Source organism: Canis lupus, chromosome 17, assembly GCF_011100685.1.
Source record: "Canis lupus familiaris isolate Mischka breed German Shepherd chromosome 17, alternate assembly UU_Cfam_GSD_1.0, whole genome shotgun sequence".
In the NCBI taxonomy this organism is placed as follows: Eukaryota; Metazoa; Chordata; class Mammalia; order Carnivora; family Canidae; genus Canis; species Canis lupus.
The window spans coordinates 36,718,270-36,735,657 of record NC_049238.1 but is presented as its reverse complement, the minus strand read 5'-3'; the positions used below and the strand labels follow the sequence as shown (position 1 = coordinate 36,735,657).

At 49.4% G+C, this 17,388-nt stretch overlaps 1 protein-coding gene across 5 annotated transcripts in view; it reads right to left on the bottom strand.

Moving 5' to 3' along the window:
- Window positions 1-17,388, bottom strand: part of FBLN7 (fibulin 7) — a 48,564-nt gene that overhangs the window by 20,224 nt on the left and 10,952 nt on the right. For 4 of the 5 annotated variants that reach the window (XM_038561457.1, XM_038561459.1, XM_038561458.1 and 1 more), the window contains 2 exons: window positions 6,331-6,490; window positions 1,513-1,683 (listed from right to left, as the gene is read on the bottom strand). In XM_038561457.1, coding sequence (XP_038417385.1) covers window positions 1,513-1,683; window positions 6,331-6,490 — 331 coding nt within the window. Of the gene's footprint in view, window positions 1-1,512; window positions 1,684-6,330; window positions 6,491-6,831; window positions 6,926-17,388 lie in introns of all 5 variants that reach the window. The other variant, XM_038561460.1, reaches the window with a different exon arrangement.

Here is a 17,388-nt window from a genome sequence, read left to right as displayed (position 1 = left end):
CCAGAGATAGCCCTGGAGACAGAGGGGAAATCAAAGGACCTTGCCAGCACCATTTATGGTGATGGGGAGTTGACCACCATCCGGGCAGATGCTGGGGGCATCCCATGGAGGATGATACAGCCATTGGAGCACCTGTGTGCTGCAAGAAAGAAATCAACAAATTGAGTCTGTAACTCAATCTGTAAATTACAAATGAAGACATCCAAAGCAATGACATGAGATGTCATTCTGTTCCCACCTCTGCTGCCATAGTTTGTCACCCATAAGGTGCTTACCCTAGATGGAGATTTTTCAGGTTTGGGGTAAATCCAGATACTGGTATTCCCCCATTGTGTTTGCCAGTTACATAGTTGATGGTTTTTGGCTGGTTCCCAGCTAGATCTGAGAGCTGGTACCTGCAATCAACCTTCAAACCATTGTTTTTCCCAGGAGATGGGAAATGGAAGTCTTAAATCCATGAATGGGGTTCTGGTTGCCCTGGGCTCTGCATGTCAACCCACACAAGCTGTCTCTGGAGAGCTTGGGGGGGGGGCAGAGGGAGAGAGGGACTCTTAAGCAGGCTCCATTGCCCAACATGGAGCCCAACAAGGAGCTGGATCTCACGACCCTGAGATCATGACCTGACCCAAAATCAAGAGTCAGACACGTAAGTGACTGAGCCACCCAGGTGCCCTGAGATGATATATTTCCTAATGTTCCATTGTATTTTCAAGTATTCAAATCTCTCTACACTGCTCTTGACAACAGACTTATTTATGTAACATGTGCATTTCTCTTTCAACTCTTGGGCTAAAATCATGGACATTCTGCCCCTGTAGACATCCTATGAGCCCTGCTCTAAAAATGACTGGTATCCATGACTTGATGAAGATCCATGACTTGACCACAGACTTTTGAAAAACCTCTTCTGATAGAGAATGCCAAGTCTGATTTTCCTCTACATTAAGAAAGTACTGCTGGTGAGCTGAGCAGAGAGAAAGGGAATGCTTTATGCTTTCATGCCTGCACCTCATCCAGGCTCTCTCCTGGAGCCTGTCTACCCCAAGTCCCAAAGCAGACACAAAAGACACCTGGGCATTTCCTTAACCCTACTGGTCATCAATAGTCTTGCAAACTACAGCCCCAGGACATCGGTAAGAGCCCATCACCAGAGCCTAGAGCAGAGTGAGGTGTTAAGGAGCACAGGCTCTGGGGTCAGCGTGTCTGGGAATGAATCAGTTTAGCCTGTTCCCCAGCTGGGTGGTCTGGGGCAAGTTCTCCCACCTCTCCCTGCCTCAATTTCTCCATGTGCAAAGCAAGACTAAACTGGTGAGAGGGTTTGGCAGAGCTCATGCTGACCAGCCCAGGCCTGGCATGGAGGTAAGTCACTGGACATGTGCGCCACTATTTTGCAGCTGAGGAATGGTGGAGGCATCAGGCAAAAAGTGTCCTGCGGAATGACCCTTCTATCCAGCAGACCGCTGCTGGGCTGCGACGGGTCCAGCCGAGGGAGATGAGAAGAAGAGTCTGTACCTTGACAGTGGGGCTGCTCCCCTGACCAGGTGCCGTTGGAAAGACACACCACGCTGCTGGGCCCAACCAGCTGGAACCCAGGGTTGCAGGTAAAATGGACTTCATGATCCACTAAGTACTTGCTTCCAAACTTTCTGCCATCGGGAGGGGCGTTCAGAGCAGGGCAGGACACTGTAAGGACAAAACGAAGGCCCACAGTCACTTAACATCTCTCTCTGTTACAAGGCTTCTCATCTTGAAGTACTCCTGTGTTGAGTGTCTCCTCTAGGCTATGCTCAGCGCTGGACAATTTCTTTCTTAAGATTTATTTGTTTATTTGAGAGAGAGAGAGAGAGAGAGAGAAAGATTGAGGGAGGGTGGCACAGAGGGAAGGAAAGTCTCAAGCAGACTCCCTGCTGAGCGCAGAGCCTGATTTGGGGGCTGATCCCGTGATCCTGAGACCATGACCTGAGCCAAAACCACAAGTCGGACGCTCAACTGACTGCACCACCCAGATGCCCCAGTGCTGCACATTTTTAATGCTATGTCTCATTGAATCCTCAAAGTACTCTTAGGCATGGATGATACATGCCCACTAGTGAAAGCTGAGCTGGCGCCTCAGAGACACCAAGGATTGAATATAGAGCTGGGCAGCGTGGGAGGGTCAGAGCTGGGACAACCCCTACCCATCACCCTCACCAGTGGGTGCGGCTGGCCCACCCACTCCGGCCTCCCAGGAGCTCCAGATACCCTGGGTTTCTTAGGCTTTCTGAACAGGCCATGGTCGGGCCCACTTCTAGGACTTGGCTTTTGTTCTCTTCTCAGCCTGGAATGTTCTTTCCCCAGAACATCCCCTCTCTGGTTCCTTCTCACTCTTCAGGTCTTGACTCGAACGCCACCACCTCCCAGAGTATTCTCTGGCCACCTCGCTTAACTAAAACCTCCCCAGGCACTCTCTACCGCATAAGCTGACTTTGCTTTCTTCTTAGTATGTGTAATTGTTGGAGTTGTCTTCTTGACGTATTTGTTGTCAGTGTTCTTCCTCCAAACGCAGCTCGAGAGGGCAGGGGCTTTACCTGGCCTTGTACCCTTGATGTGGCCCCAGCCCCAGCCCAGTGCCTGGCACACAGTGAGTGCCCAATACATAATTCTTGAACGAACGAATGAATGAAAAATTGTTTACTGAGTGGCTTATCATGTGTCAGGCACTATATCAGGTGCTTGGAATAATTAGTAACCAAGACAGACAAAACCCAGCTCTTGGGAAGTCCCCTTCTAACAGGTGTGACCATCAATAACCAAGATCCATAAGCAGATGGTAGAGGGTGATAAGAAGTGGTAAGTGTCATGTAGGGAGTGTCATGTAAAGATAGGGAGTTAGTTTGGGAATACCAGGGGAGGGGCCCAATCTTGAATGTGGTGGTCAGGGTAGGCCTCATTGGGGCAGAGTTGAAGAAATGAAGGCATAATTATGCAGACATCTGCGAAAGACAGAGGGAACGAGCTGGTGCAAAGGCCTGTGGTGGGACTGTGCCTGGCAGGTCTGAGGACTGTCAAGGGGAGCAGCACAGTGACTACAGTCAAGGGGAAAACAGTCGGGGAGGAAGTCAGAGAGGCATCAGGGAGTCAGAGAGGGTTTGAGCCGAGGCATGAAGTGGCCGACTTCCATGCTGACAGCACCAGCTGGCTGCAGCCTGAGCACGAGGTGTCGGGTATGAGGCAGGAAGGAGGAGGCACAAGCCTGAGATGAAGCCTGGTGTGGACCAGGGCAGGAACTGGGAGCAGAGACAGGCGGCTTAGATGCTGGCTGTGCTGTGAAGGCAGAACCAAGTGGATTTCCCAAATGTGTGCTGTGGGCTGTGGGGACACAGAGAAGCTCTCCACTCCTCCTCTACCTGTGGCCGGGCAGTCTCCCATGGCCAGCATTTGTTGAGTGAAAGTGCCAAAGGTGGGACAGGTTGGATTTAGATTTTGTTTAGTTAGAAATTCAGAGCCACTCCTAAAACGCTTTAAAATAAGTTCCAAGTGTCATTTGTGAAAATGCTCTTGGGGTTTTAGACAGATGGGAAAGAAGGTGCTGGTTCAGCTGTGCTGGCTCTGCCCACACAGCTCAGGCCCTGATGAGCCTCCCTACTCCAGAAGACAGCAGGCAGGCCGCTGCGGCTCTGCCCACATATCCCACCCGCGTCCTGCATGCAGCAGCCACGGCAGGCTGGCCTGGACAGACAGGCAGAAGCCAGCCCCTCTGAGCACTCACGGTGCCCCCTGGTTATTGGGAGACCATCACTATACCCCTTTCCTTTAGTAAGCCTTCAACGTGGCACCCAGTGTTAATCACTTTGTGAGCTGGAAGCCACAGTGAGCTCACATCCCAGTGCATGGGTGCTCCCAGATTGCAAATAAATGCCTTTATAGCTCTCTTAAAATATCAACTTACTTTATTGTGCTGAAAGGGATTGCAGATGCTTTAGGGGAAAGGAGTAGGATCTCTTTGGGGATAAGAAATCTTTAAAATCCTCCAAAAGAAAAACCTACCTGCTGGGACAACTCACAGGTGAATCATGCCTGAGTCAACGCAGCAGAATCTGGCACACACACAGTAGGTGCTCAGTAAATGTCAGTGAAATTAATAAACGGGTAAAGACCAACTGCAAATCCATTTCCAGTCACTTCTCATACGGGAGCCAAAGGCCTCTGTCCCGCAGAAGGACGTGCCTCTTTGGCTGACTCATGTTGAGCACAACGTGGTGAGGCTACAGAGCCACAGGGAAGCTTCCTGCAGCTTCTGGAATGAGGTTACTAGGTAAGCTGTGAGATCTGCAGTGGAGTAATCCTAGAGATTTGGTAACAGGAATGGAACGAGGCTGCCTTGATAAGCCCTGACGCTTACTGGGTGTGTTGTTCCCCAGAAAGAGATGCTGGGAAGATAGGAGGGCAAGTCTTGAAGAAGGCCAAGAGTTCTCCAGGACCAAAAGTTATTCTTCCTGACTCCTAGCAAATGCCCTTAAAAAAAAAAAAAAAAAGGGAAAAGACAATTTCCCTACAACCTGCAAGCTTCTGGCTTCCTCCAGGTACAGACCCAGCTCCCCAGCCCCTGCCCTGTGGCAAGGGTCCTGACAGCTGCTTGCCTCCCCGTCCAGCACACAGGAGAGACCAAACATACCATGGCGGTATCTAAAAAGAGAATTGGCCACTTTAAAAAATCTTGTAGGTTTCAAGGAAGAAAGACCCTACATCTGGCAATGAGAGGATCAGTAATGTAACCATAGCTACCTGTCCGTCTGTTCTAGTGGACAGAGGCCTCCAATACAACACAGAGGCAGGGCTGTTTTATGAATGATCCCTTGCAAGTTCTTTTTGGAAGCTCCCAGGGACCATAGGAACTATGATCCAATGAAAGCAGAAAAGCTCTGTGCTGTTGAGCCTCTAGCAGGAAAAAATAAAAATAAGAGTCAGATCTGGTATGCAGGACTGCTACCTCACTTCTGGTGGCCTCCATTTCCTCATCTAGAACACAAAAGAAGGATGCCCCGCCTGCCTCTCAGGGTCTGGCTGTGGTGACCCCCCCTAAAGGCAGGGGCCTCACGGTGCCTTGGAAAGCATGAGGACCTTGGCAGGCAGGTCTAGCTCTGCACCTGTATAGCCAAGGAAAACAACCGCAGACTCAGTGCTGGGGAGGCTCTGGATCTGCTACCACACTCTCTGAAAATGTAGGAAATCCAATGCCTTTCCCAGGAAACTTCATCTCACACAACAGAGAGGGCCCTTACTGTGTCTCAAGTGAGTAAATGACATCAGATGTGCCACAGGTTCATGACTTAGAGCAAACATGATGAGTGCCCCCCGACCCTCTACCACCCTGAGGAGCGGCCAAAAGAAATCCACTGGAAACCCATCCAATGGCTCCATAGTGAAAGCTCTTACTGGGACCACCAGGGAAACACCCAGGGTCAGTCAGAATCCTACGCTCTGGGGAGGGAGTCTGCGGGGCTACTGGAACCTCACTGAATGGGACTTGCCCTCAGCAGCATCCCCCACCGCATCCACCACCAATGGGGGACTCACGTCAGAGGACTAGCTATCATGCCTGAAAAACTGGAGCCAGTGTTGTTTCATGGGTCGTAGAGGGCATGGCACACTGGTGTGGGATGTTGATGGAGGGGAGGTCAAGTGTGTGTTTGGGGACCGAACTCTCTGTGATTTCCATCGTTTTGCTGTGAACTTAAAACTGTTAGGAAAAAAAAAAAAAAGGAACCACCTGGAGTCTACCTGGGTGAGGACAGGGCAGGGGAAAGCAGCTCATGCTCTAAAAGCCCTGCTTTTGGACAGTTCTACAATGATGACAGGTGGATGAGGGAGTTACCAAGCCTAGAATGAACAGGTCTGAGAGGAAGTGGGTGACATTCAGATGATAGAGAGGAGAGCCCATGGGATCCCTGGGTGGCGCAGCGGTTTGGCGCCTGCCTTTGGCCCAGGGCACGATCCTGGAGACCCGGGATCGAATCCCACGTCGGGCTCCCGGTGCATGGAGCCTGCTTCTCCCTCTGACTGTCTCTGCCTCATTCTCTCTCTCTCTCTATGACTATCACAAATAAATAAAAATTAAAAAAAAAAAAAAAAAAAGAGAGAGGAGAGCCCACAGATGCTTTTTTGACATACTCACTGCGTTGTGCTCCCTACTAACCAGGCTGTGAAAATGGGCCCCTTGCAGGAGGCAGGGAAAGGCCTGGGGACCTGCCTCAGGACAGGATGAGGCATGCAGGTGGGATGGGCAGGGAACCCACAGGGGAAGGGCCTGGGTGTGCTGCGGCCCCAGTGGTACAGATGGGGGGACCTTACCTGGGGGGGCGCCCGGGCCCACTCTGTTCACGGAGCTGTGCAGTGCGGCCAGCCGGCTCTTCATGTTGCGGATGCCCTCGGCGAAGCGGGTCTCCTGGCCCTTGAGCACCTGCTGCAGCTGGCGGATGGCCGCGAGGAGCTGCTGTTTGTTGAAACAGTTCTGCGGGGGAGAGAGAATCGGTGTCACCATTGCAGCGGCCACCTCAGTGCCACACTCTCACTCTCAGCTTCTGAGAGGTCACCTGTAGGTCCTACTGAGGCCTCTAGGCCCCAAATGGCAAGGCGGCTCCCTAAGCACAACATGAGCGAGGGTGGCCTCACAAGACTCCCCGACATCTGGTGCTGAGCTGGGTCACCAGGCGGAGGCCCCGAGCACACAGATCACAGCGCCAGTTCGCTTCTCGACAAAAACAAAACTCCTGCTTTTTGGAGCAAAGGGCAGAACTGATGATTCTAAACAATCGGGTGGTTGAGCAGTTATTTCAACGCCAAGGGCCTTACAGTCAGTAGTCTGTTCCTTCAAAGGACTCCCTCATTCTTCACTCTGAATCAATGCTCTGAAATCTGGGCTTGGTGACCTTGTTCTTTCTTTCTCCTGTGAACATTGTTGAAAACAGATAGATGACAAAATGTATAAAACAGGCAAAACAGGAACACTCTATGCTTCCTGTACCTTTTTAAAAATGCACCAAGGCAAAGACAAAAGAAACTCAGTAGAGTTAAAGAGTTCAGTGAAAGTCAACACCCAGTTCGATGGTCTCTAAAAAGCTTAAGAAATAGAAAAAGGTGGCACGTGTTTATTTATCATGATAGACTGTCTCACTTCAATCAACACCCAGCATCACACTTAGGGATAAACATCTCAAGCTTTCCAGTCTCAGTTACCTTTGAGAGCCAGCACATAAAAAGGAGTAAAGGAGGGGGTGAACACAGTAGGCCCTTGGCCTTGGGGGCCGTCCCCTGGGAGCTGTGTGTTACCTCGGCATAGCCTTGTCTAACCTGACTCGCGTGACCTGCACAGAACAAAGGAGAGCATCAAGGAGATAATGAAGGTTATCTCCAGGGAGTGGCTTATGGATCATTTTTTAATTTTATTTTTTTGTACCTAATTTTTATTTTATTTTATTTTTTTGTACAATGAGTACTGGTTTTTATAATTTAAAAAAATTTTCAAAAAGGCAGCAGGGCAGCTGGAAGTCATGTGGCCGCCGCAGGCTGGTTGGCTTCCAGCCTCGCCAGTGGAGCGCTGCCGCCACGGTGGAGACAGAGCCACGGCCGCTGCTCCCGGGGAGGCTGCCAGGCCGCTGCACCTTGGGGATTTCACCAAACAGATGACTCACTGGCCTGGTTCAATGGATGCTTTTGACACAGCTGAATCCCCAGTTGCCCCTGGAACTCGTTAATCCATGGGGGCTCCTTGGCCTCCACCCTACCATGGCCTGACTGGGCCTAGCCCCAAATGCAACTGCTGGGAAGGGAAGTTTTGTTTGTTTTCCTTCTTTCTCCCCCATTGTGGTCCTTCCCATGCAGGTTCTGGGGTCCCCGGGCAGTGACCTCCTGCAATCCCCTACCTGCCCAGCACCGCACAGCCATCTCACCCAGACCTGATTCCCCACAACACATCCACTCCCTTCTCGTATAAGCTGCTGCTGCTTATACGCTCGATCTCAGCCCAAAGGCCTAGACATGATTAGGAGCTGCTTTTATAGATGGCTGCGTGACTTGTGTGTAATTTGCATTCGTGAAGTTCCTCACAGTTTACAAAGCTAATTCTGATTCAGAGACTACTTGGTAGCAACCCTATGAAGGCCTGGGACTGCCTCTCTTTCATAGATGAAAATATACAGGCTGGGGTGCCTGGGTGGCTCAGTTGGGTAAGTGTCTGCCATCCACCCAGGTCATGATCCCAGCGTCCTGGGAGTGAGCCCCGCATAGGGCTCCCAGCTCACTGAAGAGTCAGCTTCTCCCTCTCCTGCTGCAGCTCTCCTCCTGCCTGTGCTATTCTCTCTCTCTATCTCCATCTCTCTCTGTCAAATAAATAAATAAAATCTTCAAAAAAAAAAAAAAAAGGAAAAGAAAACATATGGGCTGAAAGTCAAGCAACATTCCCTAAATCATGCAGCTTAGGAGTGATAGAACCAAAATGGGAAGCCTGGTGACCTCCATCCTAGAGTCACCAGCCCCAAGTCCCAGGCCCCTCGACTGCATGTGTCCCAGTGGACTCTCATGCCCTGTCTCATCTGTTCTTCACACATCACTGTGTGGTGAATGGTCTGACCGATCAATTTGTACTAGCAATTGATAACTCTATGACCCAAGCAAAATATCCCACAGGAGTGCAATTCAGACTCTTGTGCAAGTTTCGAGTGAGGGAGTAGGGTTGTGGGGGTGGAGGTGGGGAGGGAGTGGAGGAAACATCCCCGAGCACATTGAGCCAGGTGAACAGCTGCCCTGCTTTTGTACAGGTGTCCAGGGTCTTGACAGCTGGGAGAGGGTTCGCTGGGCCACAGCTGCTCTAGGGGACATGGAAGGGCTACATTTTGAAGTAGGGAAGAGGAGAGCAATGTCAAGGGGATTGGTGCCATGAGGGTGGTGCCATGGGGCTCCAGTAAGTAAAGAAAGAAGGTCAGAGTATGTGGCGGAAAAGAGGCCTAGGTTCTGCTTGGTCACTGAGCTGCCAAGTATGTCTAACTGGCTCCTGGGTCCAAGCACAGCTGTCTTCTGCTTCTAGTGGCACTTTCTGGAGCCCTTCCCAGCACCTGCACAGTGGACAATAGGCACCAGCCTCTCAAGGCTCATTACAGATGAGATGTGCTCACCTGGCCGGGCACAATGGAAAAACCTTCAAGACCAAGCACAGTGGGGCTGCATCCCAGGTCGGGAGGGCGATGGCAGGGCTTCAGGCAGACTTACAGAGGGAAAGTCTCAAAACCCTGGCCCATCCCTGCCTTCCATTTCACTGGGGTGAAGCTGACAGAACAAAGAAGGTATAAGAAAGAACTTTGTAAGCCCAGAAGTAAACCCATACACTTACGGTCAATCAATTTATGACGAAGGAGGTAAAAACACCCAATGGGAAAAGAACAGTCTCTTCAATAAATGAGTTGTTGGGAAAACTGGACAGCCACATGCAAAAGAATGAAACTGAACCTCTATCTGATACCATACACAAGAACTCACTCAAACTGGATTAAAGACTTGAACATAAGACCTGAAACCATAAAACTCCTAGAAGACAACAGCGGGAATAAGCTCCTTGACATCATTTTTGGCAATGATTTTTTGGATTTGACGCCAAAAGCAAAGGCAACAAAAGGGAAAATAAACAAGCAGGACTACATTAAACTAAAAAAGCTCCAGCACAGCAAAGAAAACCACCAACAAGATGAAAAGGCAACCTACAGAATGGGAGAAAATATTTGCAAATTATATATCTGATAAGGGATTAATATCCAAAATATGTAAAAAACTCATCTAATTCTATAGCAAAAAAAAAAAAAAACTAATTAAAAATGGGCAGAGGAACTGAATAGATATTTTTCCAAAAAAAGACATACAAATGGCCAACAGGCACATAAAAAGATGCACAACATCACATTTCATCAGGGAAATGCAAATCAAAACTACAATGAGCCCACCTCACACCTGTTAGAAGGCTAGCATCAAAAGGACAAGAAATAACAAGTGTTGGAGAAGATGTGGAGAAAAGGGAACCTTCATGCACTGTTGGAGGAAATGAAAATTGGTGTAGCCACTATGGAAAACAGTATTAAGATCCCTTAAAAAACTTAAAAATGAAACTATCATATCATCCAGCAATTCTACTTCTGGGCATATATTCAAGGGAAACAAAACCATTCTCTCGGAAAGTCATCAGCACCTTCATATTTGTTGCAGCATTATTCACATTAGCTTGGAAGTAACCTCATGCCCACCAATGGATGAAAAGTTTTTAAAAATGTGGTATACATAAACAGTGCAATATTACTCTGACATAAAAAAGAAGAAAATCTTTCTATTTGAGACAATATGGGTAGACCTTCAAATAAGTCAGACCCAGAAAGACAGATGCTACATGAACTCACTTATATGTAAAATCTAAAATACCAAACCCAAAGCTATAGCAAACAGATTGGCAGTTGCCTGAGTTGAGGGGTTGGTGCATGGAGGAAATGCATGAAGAAGGTCAAAAGGAACAAAATACCAGTTATAAGATAAATAAGTTCTGGGGATGTGATGTACAGCATAGTGGCTCTAGTTAACAGCATGTATTGTACATTTGAAAGTTGCTAAGAGAGTAGATCTTAAAAGTTCCCATTACAAGAGAAAAACAACTTGTTATTATGTGAGCTAATGTCAACTAATTGTACTGTGGCGATTGTTTCGCAACATATACATATATATGTCAATATATATGTATACAAATATGTATATGTATATCAATATATATCAATTATATCTCAATAAAACTGGAAAAAATAAAAGAAATAAAGTTCCTAAGATAGAAAGAAAGAAAGAAAGAAAGAAAGAAAGAAAGAAAGAAAGAAAGAAAGAGAGAGAGAGAGAGAGAGAGAAAGAAAGAAAGAAAGATCCTTGTGATCTTGGTAAGCCAGCATGCCGGGGTCAGGGCCAGGGTGCCAGGGAAAGCAGAAAATTATTGCCTTTTGACATGAGGTTTGATGGGCCTGTATGGCAGTTGCTACTAATACGGGATCCTTCTTGATCCCAAAGTGCTTGAAATGGATCCTTTGAGAGCCATGCTCAGAATGTGTCACCTGGAGTGGGACTTTGGCACAGGCATTAACTGGGTTCATCTGCAGAGCTGGGTGCTGAAGCTGGAGTCCTCACAGACCAAGTCAGGTGCTCAAGAGGTCTGCGTTATGGGAACAAAACGGGTCATTGGATGGGACTAAGGAGGTACGTGCTTCCCCTTTCCAAACTGAGAAAGCTTCAGCCTCTTGCTTGATCATAAAAATAAAGCATTACTCCTGGCCAAGCAATTCAAAATCCTGAAAACACATCAAAACAAAGAACAAGTCCCATGACCAAAGACAACCACTGTTAACTTTTTGTTTGTTTTTAGCTTTTGGATTAGACACAAAGGCACACACAGACAAGTATCATCTTGCAGACCCTGGACCACAGAATGCAGGTTCTAGATTGCTCTTTCTTCTCCACACTGGAGCGTGGCATCGTTTCCCTGTCAACAAGCACAGCAACTTGTAGGACCCTGGGCCTCCACTTCACTTCTGGCCCCTGTGCTCCTTTCTGTCTGGGGAACGGGCTCCAATCATCAGCCCCCCTCCTCTCCCACACCCACTACCCTCCCCTGACCTGGGCCACTGAGGAGCAGTGGCCTGGAAAGAGTCATTTCCTCTCTGTAAACGTGGCCCTTGGCAAGGTCAGCCTGAGGGGGAAGCAGGCCCAACCCCCAGGGTCCCCAACCTACACCGCAGCCTGGCCCCGCCACAGCGAAGGCTGGCTTGGGGCCACCCCTACCCAGCTCATAGTCCCAGACCCCAACTGTAAACCCACGGCAGGCCCCACGTGCCGCTTCACAGCCAATCTGCCATTCCGGTGGGAAGGCTGGGAAGGCGCACAGCAGCCACGCCGGGCGAGGTCAAGTCAAATCCGGATGGGGCTGGCGAGGTGAGCGCTCCTGCAGGGAGGGATGGGCAGACCCCGGAGGCTGAAGAGGGGAGTTCCTTTTTAATATTTTTCTTGAAAAGATCCCCTCCACTGGTCTAAGTTTCCATCCCCTTCTAAACCTGGCCCCGCGCCTGGCTTATGCCACTGACAATAAATAACGAAAAATAGTTTCCATTTCTTGGAGTTAATAACCTTCTTTGAAATGGAACCAGGAAGAGACATGCGGTGAACCTCTTCCATCTTTGAGGGGAAAACACCAGGATTTACGGTGTCTGTGATCAAACCCCTCAAAGGGGAGGCACCTCATGTCACCCAGTGCGGATGGCAGTGTTTGCAGAGAGGACGTGAGCCAGTGAAAGAAGTAGCAGCAGAAGTCACCCCACCTAGCTGCTCCCCAGCGGGGTGGAGGTGGCATAGACGGTTCTGGAACACACGGGCCAGTACCGAGAGCTGGGAGGGTAGAGGCACTGGTCCAAAGGCTCTTGGAGGTAATGCAGCCACAGAACTATGCTCCACACATCCTGCCACCCCCGGGAAAATCTTGCGCACCTTCCCCCCAACCCATTCTCTCACAGTATTTACTCTGGAGGATCTAACGGACACTCCTCAGCACTTACAACACTCCCCTTTCTCTGAGACTAACCAGTGTCCCGGTAGAGTGGGCCTCCAGAGCCATTTTATACCTCAAGACCCTACCTGCTGGGCTGGCCAGGGATGGACAAAGACAAAGACGTTATGTGCCCCCTACCTCAGCTCACCCTGTCACCATGCCAGAACCCAGTAGGTCTGCCACCCCTGTCACTACATCCAGGCCTTCTGGCCACTTGGGTTCAATTTATAAATGAAATTCAAGCCTCAGAGCCAGCTCTCAAGGCACCTCAGGGCATGGGTGAAAACTCCAGGGGTGTGCACGATTCGGGGGGGGGGGGTGGTCCTTGAAGCTTTTTTTCTCACATGACCTGGCTTGATGGTCTTTCTTACAGTGGCAGTCTTGATACAGTGACAATTCCCGAGAGCCACCTCGGTGACAGTAGTGCCTCGAGACCCCTTCAGGTGGCCACGGATGACCCCTCAGACTTCAGAGGGGCTGTCTCTTGAGCTGGTTTCTTCTAAGCCACAGCTATGTGTCATGTCAGCATTTTGTTAATGGGAACACAGATGTTTTGATGCCTTTAGGTCTAGGAAAGGACAGAGCACACTTGCCAAATGTGTGCCTGCTAGCCAAGGCTTGAAGCCCTCCGCGTCTGAGTCATGTCGGATTCGTGCATGTTTTTTTTTCTCCAGAAGTTATTTTAATTTTAGGCCAAGTCAGAAGCGAGTTAGAACTCCTTCAACTTCATCCCAGTGACCTCTACCCAGGACTCAGGAAGCGGAGTGAAAGTGGATGCTTCTGGGGGGAAATGAGAGAAATTGCCTGGGGATTTGACTGAGGCCCTTGTATTAATCGGGGTTCTCTAGAGAAACAGAACCAGCAGAATGCATGTTGTATACGTACACATCCTATTGAGAGAGACAGAGGATAAGAGGCAGATTTATTTTAAGGAACTGGCTCATGCAATTATGGGGGCTGAGAAGTCAAAATCTGCAAAGCATGTGGCAGGCTGAAGACCCAGGGAAGAGCTGATGTAGCTTGAATCCAAAGGCAGTTTGGAAACAGACTTCCCTCCATTTTGGGGGATCCTGGTCCTTTGGATGGGGCCCACCCACATTATGAAAGGCAATCTGCTGTACTCAAAGTCTACTGGTTTGATGCTAATCACATCTTAAAAAAAAAAAAATACCTTCACAGCAAAATCTAGATTCTAGGTGTTTGACCAAATATTTGTGTGCCATGGCCTAGTCAAGTGTATACATAAAATTAGCCACCACAGTCCGTCAGCTAGAGTCTCCTTTTGGGGCTCTGGACCACTGGGGTACTCAGGGCATTTGGGGTTTTTATGCTAGCTGTCTCTAATTCTGTATTTACACCCCAATCCCCCTTTTTGTGTATCTTTTACAATGACCACATGGGCGATGACAACAGAGGGAGCCTAGACCCAGCTATGTCACCAAGTAACTTGTTAGATGCTCACAACAACGCCAGAATGTGGACACATTATTATGCCCACTTTATAGGTAAGGAAGCCAAGTGGTCACTTGGCTACGGTGACACATCCAGAATTTAAAGCCCAGCATGCTTTCTCCAGACCCTAATGTGATGGGATGGCAGGGTCTACTTTAGAGAGGGATCCTTGGAGTGCCAGCTCTGGCCATCTCCTGACTCCTCTCAGTTTAAACCCGGCCCCCTGCTGGCCTTGACGGCCACCATCCGGACACCCTCCCAGCCCACCTCTACCCTGGCTGATTTGCATGTGTGAGAGCAGAAAACAAGTTGTGGACAACTTGGAATCCTCATCACTGAGCATAGGATCTGCGTTCGCAATAGATGAACCAACAAACCACCTCACAGATGAACAAGGAGTGAGGAAATGAAATAAGTGTGCGGCCGGGACAATCGTGTTCATCTCACTGTCCAGACCCACCTTACTCTTTCACTGGCTTGCTGCCCAGCTAACTTTTGTCCAGTCACTACCTTCACCTACAGACCTGGTTGTGTCTTACCAGCATCGGAATTATCTTTAGCACACATAATGCCCAGCCCAGTGGAGAGCTCAGTTCCCACACATGCACATGCATGCGCGTGTGCACACACACACACACACACACAGAGTTGTGTTGCACAACCAGGTGCAGTCTCCTGCTGGAGCCCACCTGGTATGCAGGCCTCCCCTCCCCTCTCTCCACTACTTGAGGACCTCAGAACCGCAGAAATGGGGCATGTTATGCAAAATTTAACAGAGTGCGTCTTTTCATTCATTCATGTATTTACGATTCTGCAGATATCTACCGAGTCCCCTACTTCAAGTCAGGTGCTGCTGCAGAACACGGAACCATCCTCATCTCAGTTAGTCCTCCTTGCAGCCCTATTAGGCAGGTACCATTATCTTAATTTTACAGCTAGAGAAGCTGAGGCTAAAGGACACTCAGTTGGTGGATGGTGTGACCACCTTGTGTGCCACACTGCATCTAGCCCACCCATTCAGAAAGCATGTCCTGCCTCTTTCTTCAGCCTATGGGAACCAGGGTAGGGGTCTCCGAGAAGTCTCCCCATCTGCTGGTGACCCCTCTCAGTTCCCCAGGCTGTCCCCTGACACACACATAGACCCTTCCAGGAACGTTCACACTGGGCTGTTGGTTGTTCAGTGTGTGGCACACATGTGCATGCATGTTCACACATGACCCAAGATTTAGGTCATGAGAACTGACATCTGGGTTTTACTGGAAAACGGTGTCTCCTGTGGTTGACTTTGAAAGATGGGGAGGAGAGAGGGCTGAGGAGGGAGGGCCTGATCCCCGTGGACAGCCTGCGCAAAGCTAAGGCACGTATAAAATGGCTGCTTTGAGCTTGGGCATGGTGGGAGACTCGGAGTCTTGGGAGTCATTATTCTAAGAGTAATAACTAGCCTGGATGATGGTGAAGGCTAAATGAAAGGTGTGCTATGTCTCCGGATCTTCCTACACTCTCTAGCCAACAGTCCCAAGTGTTTCTGGGTGGGTGGGCACTGGCCCACGGCATTGTCCCACCCACTCTCCCCATGTACTCACCCTCTCCCCTAGGATCCTGCTTCCCAAAGTCAGAGGTCAGGGCCAGACGGCATCACTTCCTTGCTTAAGTGTCACCAATGGCTCCCCACCTATGGGAATAAGGCCAACTCCTCACCACGGCGCTGAGAGCGTATTCCTTTCCTATTGCTGCTGTAACAAATCAACATAAACTTGACAGCTTAAAACAATGTACATTTATTATCTTACAGCTCTGTAGATCAGGAGTCCGACATGGCTCTCACTGGGTTGAAATCAGGGTGAGATTCCCAGGTTTCGGGGGTAAGAACATACACATCTTTGGGGGCTATTACTCTGCCTACAGAGCTGTGTGTGATCAAGACCTGCCACTGCCAACTGTGCCCAGGTTGAGCGCCCTCCTCTATCCAGTGAACTCCAGTATCTGGACCGCCTCTGTGTTTCTCCACACACACTATAGCAAGTTTGTTTCTACCTCAGGGCCTTGGCACTGGCTATTTCCTCTGCTCAGAAAATCTGCTCCTAGTCCTCAGAAGTCAGGTCCTGTCCTTCCACTTTGACTGAGAAGTCCCCTTACCTGCTTACTTAGCATACAGTAGCCTCCTGGTCTTCCTTCAAAACAGCACCTCACTTCAGTTGTCTGCCTTTGGATACTTTTCACATTTATCTTGGTTTTCTCTCCCTGCTTGGTAAGCTACGTGACAGCAGGGCCTATGCCCGCCTCGGCTTCCCCTCCCCTACCACATACTGAGCATTTACTATGAACCCGTTCTTTGAATGTCGTGCATTTTCTCCTTAATACAATCCTACGAGATGCGTATGTCTATTTTCACTGTTCACGGGCGGAAACTGATTCACTAAAAGCAGGAACTTGCCCAGGGCATTCAGACAGGAAGAGTGGGAGCCCAGACACCCACCAGGTACTGTGAGTTTTTTCCACTTGCTATACTGCCTCGGGCCCTGCTGCCTCCCCAGGCCCAGAACAGTACCGGACCTGGCAGCAGGATGGGCTCTCAGGACATAGTTGTTGAATGAGCACATTATCTTGTTAGATTCCCTTCTTGGAGAGTACAGTCTTGAATCATGCAATCAGACAAAAAGCCTAAATCACAGGAGCCCCTGAGGTGATAACTAACATGTTTAGCTGATTCTAACTTGTTTGTTTGTTTTCTCACTACAGTGTAAATGACTGGTACTTCTCTGGAAACAGCTTTGTTTCTTTTTTGCCTCTGAAACTACAGATACCCCTTCCTGCCCCAGAACTCCGTGGTGCTTTCCCTTCCTTCAGAAAAGCTGGGAAGCATCGATGCCCTCAGCTCCCTGGACAGTGCGCCCAGTTACAGGTGATGCTCTCTGACCTCAGCCCCTCCTGCAGAGATGGGGGACACAGCCCCAGTGGGCAGAGGAAAGGGTTCCTCCTGGGCTTGGAGGGTGCCCTCCCCTTCTGTTTAGGGTCTAGAGGTACTTTAATCTCCAGCATGAAGAGAAATGTCTGAGTCACTGGACAATCCAGAGGGCCAAGTGGGGCCAACACTCAGCTTGGGGACTTTTAGGTGCCCTGAACTGCCACCAGCCTCTCCCCTAGCCTCTTCAGTCTTTGATGTAAAGAGTTGTCATATCTCAATCTTACTTGGAAACCCAACCCTGGGATGAGTGCCTTGGGCCCTGCTTCCCATTTAGGTGCTTCCCCAGGGAGAGCCTGGTGCCCAGACTGCCAGAGGGGCACACGTTCTCCTACATATGGGGAAAATAAATGATTACTTTCTTGAGGTATAGATTTTACTTATG